The sequence below is a fragment of the Agelaius phoeniceus genome, chromosome 3 (genome assembly GCF_051311805.1).
Source record: "Agelaius phoeniceus isolate bAgePho1 chromosome 3, bAgePho1.hap1, whole genome shotgun sequence".
Lineage (NCBI taxonomy): Eukaryota > Metazoa > Chordata > Aves > Passeriformes > Icteridae > Agelaius > Agelaius phoeniceus.
In genome coordinates this window covers 110,844,658-110,851,064 of record NC_135267.1, presented here as the reverse complement: position 1 = coordinate 110,851,064, position 6,407 = coordinate 110,844,658, and the positions used below count along the sequence as shown (strand labels likewise).

The window sequence follows — 6,407 nt, the reverse complement described above, 5'->3', positions numbered from 1 at the left end:
GGCTAGCAAGGAAAGAAAAGGAATGATAATAAAATCTTGTGACTGCTCACAGCCTCAACACAGGTGGCTGTCATTGGCCATCAAGTAAAAATAATTTTCACATGCTGGGGAAACAGTTCTCCAGATCACATTCCAAAGCAGAAAAACACGGAGAAGCTGGAGCTTCTCAGCTTCTCAGGAGAAAAGATCCTGGCAAAAGGATTTTTCATAAAATATGTCTGCGACAATCTTCTGCTTGAGTAAGCGCAGCACTTGTGGCTGAGGGATGCCCGGGGCTCCTTACAAAGGGAAGCTCACGGCACCAGGCCCTGATGTGGTCACCAGGACGGCTGTGGGGTCTCACATGGAGCAGTGGAGATGTGTGCAAGTGGCAGCCATTGCCTTACACCAGGGTCACACTCTTGTCACTGAACCAGCACTGGCTGAGCCATGGCTGGGTCTGGCTGCCACTGATCCCAGGATGGGTCAAACCTGAAGCAACAACAAGAATGTGCTACCCTACTGCTATTGCTGCTCCAAGCAGTGACCTTGGAGGACAGTGGACACTTCCCTGCCAGGGTCAGTGCAGGCAGTGAGCATCTGAGTGACTCCCTGCTCCGAGGAGGGCAGCAGACCCTGTCACCAGGAGCTGAGTCTGGGCAGTCACTGCCATCCACCAGCATCTGTACCCCACAGCCACTTCCCAGCACATGAAAAGTGCCTCGGGCCAGTCGCCCTCCTCTTGGCTCCTCCTTCCCAGCTTGTGGTGAGCGCTGGGATCCCACCAGGCACTACCAGGAGCGTTCCCTGTGCACGCTGGAACTACAGTGTCTCCCCTTGTCGCGCTGGTGGTGGTGACGTGCCTGCTCTCACAGCCCTGCAGCCAGCACAAGGCAAGGAGCCAGGCCATCTGCACGCAGGCAGACCAAAGGGGGAAAAAAAAAATAAATAAAAAGGATTGCAAGCATCCAGTGCCAGCGTGGCACAGCCCAAATAAAAGGTTTGCAGATGCTGCTCAGGCAGGATTAGGCCTCCAATGTGCTAAGTCTCGGCTCTCAGTGAGCCTAATTGCTGATGCAATAAGCCCTGGCTGGTCCTTTCCTGAACCGTGCTCCCCACAGCCCCCCCAGCAAACTTTTTTTTTTTTTTCCCCCTGCAAAGCTTGTATTTGCCATGCATATGTTACCCCTCCCCCCGGCAGCCTGGAGGGGTCTGGCCAAGCAAAGGAGGGGAAAAGCAGGAAATCTGCACGTGCCACTTACTGCTCTGCTCTTCCCAGGAACTGTCCCCCCTCTCTCCCCCTGTCCAGCCTGGAGCTGCATCTGTGAGAGCAGCCAGGCCCAGCAGCAGAGGCAGGAGCAGGGACAGCATCAGTACCTGGCCCACACACCCCCTGAGCTGTGTCGAGACACTTTCCAAATTGGAATTACTCAGATTTTAATAAAACCTTTTGATAATTTTCCGTTATGTTTTGGCTGGTAGGTGAAACTGGAGGTGTTCCAGGAGAGCTGTGAAGGCATGTGCATGGGCCAGTTCAGCAACTGCCATGAGATGTGTCAAAGGAAGGTATAAATTGCAATACAGAGCATGAAAACCAAAGATACACCACAATTTTATTTATGGATGCGTAATAAATAAATGGTGGACAATACAGGAAGAGCCACATTCAAAAATCCAGATTACTAAAGTGCTTTTAGACATAAATATAGGGTGACCAAGAAACAGCTCTGACATTAACACTTTTTACAGACAATTACAAAATATCTTCTTATGTCACTTCACAAAATTGTTTAATTGCTCCAGGGTACTATGGCTTGCTTTTCAAAAAGGTTTGTTCTATCATGCATAGTGTGGCAAGTGACATTCAAGAGTGTACAAAATCATTGCATAAACAAAAACCTCCTTACCCCCTTCTCCCAAATACGAGTTAAGGAAGATACACAGTGTAAATCCAGTGATAAGGCTGCATTGGCAGGCTAGATCCTCAGGGAATATAAACCTGCCTGGCTGTCAGGTTACACCAGCTTGAGGATGAACCCTACCATGTTTAAAAACCCTGCTGCTCCTCGAGGTGGAAGATTTGTGTGCTCGGCGTGGAAGGACTCGCACACGGGCTCCGCACCGGGGTGGAAGCGCTTGGAGAAGGCGTCTGTAAACTCCTGCACCATCCTTGCCCCTGCGTGCTGGAGGAGGGAGCAACTCCCAGCGTGTTGCTCCTCTTTGTGCTTCTGGCTAGCTGGGGGAGTGGTCCCAGCACGGAGGGGAAGGAAGGGGGCTCCTCCCCAGCAGCAGTCAGCGCTGACCACAATGCGCTCCCGTCCTCGCACTGCCCCCGTCCCCTCTGCCACCCTCCACCCTGGCTCTGCTGAGAAGTGAACAGCTTGAAAGTGAGGGGACGAGGGGGGGTGTGTGCCCAGTTTTAAAATGCCCTGAATTCGGATAAAAGTTCCGTTATTTAAGGAAAAAAAAAATATATATATATCAATAAATCAATAAATAATATGGTCTCGCCAGGACGCTGTGAGGTCTGGCCTCCTCCGGGGCAGCCCAGGCTCAGTGGTCCCTGTCCTTCTGCTCTGTGGGGGCGTCCCCATTGATGTACTGCCTCAGCACACCCCTCTTCTCGTGCTTGGCTGTCCTGGAGAGGTCGATGGCTGTGTCCTCCGAGTCTTTTGCAGGCCCAAGCTTGTCAGAGCCCTTCTGGGAGCTGGCCTGCGTCCCTTTGAGTTCCTCCTCCTCCTCCTCCTGCTCCACTCGCCAGCCATCTGCCAGCTTCTCTTGGCTCTCTGCCTTCCTGCTTACCTCCATGGACTTTTTGTGCATACCTTGCAGAGGGGAAAGAGAAAAGCCAAGGGCACTGGTTGCTTATCTCTGCTTGGGACAGCTCAGAATCACCTCCTGAATTACTGCTGCTTCCCACAGCTCTTGCCTACATCCCAAGGAAAGCTCTCTCTAACTACCAGCCTTTCCCAACCCAGAGCCCTGCCACCTGCTCTCTGCAGCCCGAGGGGATGGCTTGTGGCAAAATTAGTCTGTAGCTTCCCTGTAGCAGGGAAGGCTTACAGGGAGAGGTGTGCTGTAATGGTCCATTCCAACCTGGAATGAGCAGAGGGTAGCTCTGATGTAGCTCTGAGGTATCTTCAGTTTAGGGGCAGGTGGTGGTGACTTCTTAGATGCCTTGCAACTTGCTGCCTGAGTGATACCCACCCACGTGCAGGCACCTGTCTGACACAGCAGTGAAAGGTTTTCCTTTCCCTAGCCGCTCTCTACAAGGAGGAAGTGGAAAGCCGAGGGCACTTGGCAGCCTACGTACAACTCAGGGCCAGGGAGGCCCCATTCCTTTCTGGAAAAGGGCGAGGGCAGCCGTATGAAAGAAGAATCTGAGCCCTGATCCCGCCAGGTTGCCACTCACCCAGCAGCCACGGGGCGCAGGATCCCACCAGGCCGCTCTTGGCGGAGTTGAGGATGGACTCGGGCAGGGGGATGGAGTGCCGCACCATGGCGCCGTACAGGCCGTACTCGGCCATCACGCTGCTCCGGCCCCAGCACTTCTCCCGCTTCCGCCACTTGGCTCTTCGGTTCTGAAACCAAACCTTCAGGGGTAACAGCCAGGAGAGCACGGAGGGGTGGGGTTGGGGAGGAGACAGCCCCCGAGGAGGCCGGGTGTGCAGGGCCCGTGGGGAATGAGGGAATGTCCATCCAGGGCGAGGTCAGCCGTGGGGGTGCGTGCAGGGTTGGGTGTGCAGACACCGTGTGGGGAGGGGTGTGAGGGAGGGCACACACGTGGGTGTCAGAGAGGGGAGGAAGGGGGGGAGAGGGAGCACATGTTAATTAACTTCAGGCTGGTTGTGACACAGGAGGGTGATCCCAGCCAAAGTCACCCGACGCTGCTCCGCCTGCCCGCAGGGCCTCCCTGCCTGATCCACAAAGCACCAACCTCTCCAGAAAAAGGGCTCCATAATGCAGTGACCAATGATGACAGAAGGTGCTCAGGTCCCTCTTCCCACCCCACTCCTCCTCTATTTGAAGGTTCAAGGCAGTAGATATAACCAGGCTGCTGCCCAGATCACCACCTCATTATTAAGCTACTGAGCTGTTCCATAGGGGAGCAGGATCAGGCCCTAAAATGCCACGTGTCCCTCAAAGGGACAAGCTAGTGAGCAAGCTCCTGTCACAGCTTGGCCCAGCAGCTCCAAATTGCTCCCAGCTCCTGCCTGAGTGGGAGGACAGAGCCAAGTTGCCAGCAAAGAGCAACTGCTGGGGCCAGCTCAGTGCCCTGGTTCTGCATGTCCATTGGGAGGCTGTTCGATGCCAGCAGGCAGAAGCCGAGCCTCCCCCCAGGCGCCCTGCAGCGTTTCGGCGCCACCACGTTCCCACCACCTGCACCCACTGCCACAGAGCACAGGAGACGGCCCCGGGTGCTGGCGGCCCGCAGACTCCTCGGGAGAGAGAGGATCGCTGCAGCCACCTACCTGTATCCTGTCCTCCGGCAGCTCCGTCTTCACAGCCAGCATCTCCCGGGCGTACACGTCGGGGTAGTGCGCTTCATTGAAAGCCTTCTCCAGCTCCTCCAGCTGGTGAGCTGTGAATACAGTCCTGCCGAGAGGAGAGAGCATCCTGTCACACCGTCCGGACCCTTGGGCAAACAGCGAGGCTGGCAGCACCCCCACGCTGAAGTTTTCCTCCAGAAAATCCTCCCCCCACCCCAGCTGCAGCCCTCCTCTTTCCTCTTTTTCCTCCCTTTATCCCCCCTGGGGATACCGACCGCGCCAGCCTGGGGAGAAGAGGAACAGCGAGAGGATGGTGGCAGCAGGAGGAGGTGAGAACGGGGACACAGCCAGACTCCGGGGCGCTACCTGTGCCGGCGCTTCTTCCTCTTGATCTGGGAGCTGGACATCTTCAGCTCGCTGGCGTCCCCAGACAGGCTGTCCTCATCTGGCAGCAGCAAGCGGGAGGGGAAGAGTCACGTTCCCGTCGAGAGCGGGGCACCCGAACGCAGCTCCCCGAGCACGGTTCAGCCGCCCGCGGGGAGCGGGCCCGGGGCTCGGAGGGGTTCCCTCCCCCAGCTGAGCCCGCGGTGCCGCACCGCTGATGCCATCCCGGGGCAGGGGGTGGGAGCCCGCATTGCCGGAGCGTGAAAGGTGAAAGGCTCGGCATCCCGGCGGGCCGGGCGGCACGGGAGCCGCACCGGCGGGACGATGGTGCGGGGCAGCCCCGGCAGCGGCTCGGGACGGGGATCCCCGTGCGCGGCCACCCTCGACCCCGACCCCGCTCACCGGAGATGTTCTCCTTGTGGCGGCGGGCGGCGGGCGGCGGCCCGGGCGGCGGGCGGGGGCCGCGGGCAGGCAGGAGCGGCAGCGGGGCGGGCAGCAGGCACGGCGCTCCCGGCCCGCCCAGGCTGCACAGCAGCCCCAGCCCCAGCCCCAGCGCCCCGCCGCCCTCGTAGCCACCGGCGGTGGCGGCCGGGGGGGGCCCGGGGGGCGGCTGCAGCTCGGCTTCCAGCCCCAGCAGGTCGGTGATGGCGAAGCCCTTGGCCCGCAGCCCCGCGCCTCCCGGTCGCGCCGCCGCGCCCGGTGTCACCGGCACGGGCACCGCCACCGGCCCCGCCGCCGCGCGTCCCCCCGACGGCTCCGCCCGGCCCGGCATCGCCGCCGCCGCCGCCGCCGCCTGGCCCGGCCACCACCGCCCGCCGCCCTTTTTATCGTCCCGCCGCCGGTCCCGGCTCCAATCACACTCCAGACCGGCGGGGGGGCGCTCCCAATCCCGGGATTAACAGCCTCGGTCCCCCCTCCCGCCCGCACAGGTCCCGCGCCCCTCCCCCGGCGCTCCCGGGCCACCGCCCGGCCCCCCGCCGCCCCCTCTCGCCGTCCCTCCCTCCGCTCCCCTCGGCCCCCGCCCCTCGGTCCGTACCACCCCCGCCGGCCCCTGCGGTTGCGCTCGGACCCTCTCCAGGACCCCCTCTCGGTGCCCGTCCCGCCCCGGCCCAGTCACCCTGTTCCACTCCATGCCCCATAAATCCGTCTCACATCCCCTTGGGTTCCCTCTCCGGGTTTCCTCCCAGGAACTCCCTGCTGTGTCCCTGTGTCCCCACATCCCCTCTTCCATTGCACAGCAGTACACTTCCCGGTACCCCCATTCCAGCCCAGGACTCTTCAGCCCCACATCCGAGATGGGACATCCCACGGGGCTCAGCAGCCTAGAGACCGGGATGGGAACAGGCAGGGGCTGCTGGGCAGGAGCCTCCCCTGACCCTAGGTGTCTTGTCACCCCAGCCAGGGCCACCCCGAGGTGCCTGGCCTCTGTGCTCCCTTTTGCTCCCAGATTCTTGCACCTGGGCTGCAATTTTTTTCCCTCTTCCCTTCATCTGTTGATGGAAATGATTTACAACCGGCTTACATGGGCCGCCTGATCCAGGCCTTCATTGGACG

At 59.9% G+C, this 6,407-nt stretch overlaps 1 protein-coding gene across 2 annotated transcripts; it reads right to left on the bottom strand.

Annotated features, from left to right (window-relative positions):
• Positions 1 to 1,575: 1,575 nt before the first annotated feature.
• On the bottom strand, positions 1,576 to 5,678 carry VSX1 (visual system homeobox 1). 2 transcript variants are annotated; one of them, XM_054630525.2, is made up of 5 exons: positions 5,256 to 5,678; positions 4,836 to 4,914; positions 4,452 to 4,575; positions 3,392 to 3,572; positions 1,576 to 2,804 (listed from the first exon to the last, which is right to left on the bottom strand). In XM_054630525.2, exons 1-5 carry the CDS (start codon positions 5,623 to 5,625, stop codon positions 2,533 to 2,535), a joined length of 1,026 nt encoding a protein of 341 aa, XP_054486500.2. In that variant the 5' UTR covers positions 5,626 to 5,678; the 3' UTR covers positions 1,576 to 2,532. The 2 variants fall into 2 exon arrangements, with proteins under 2 accessions (XP_054486500.2, XP_077032476.1); XM_077176361.1 differs by having other exon boundaries at positions 3,392 to 3,560.
• Between the last annotated feature and the right edge of the window lie 729 nt (positions 5,679 to 6,407).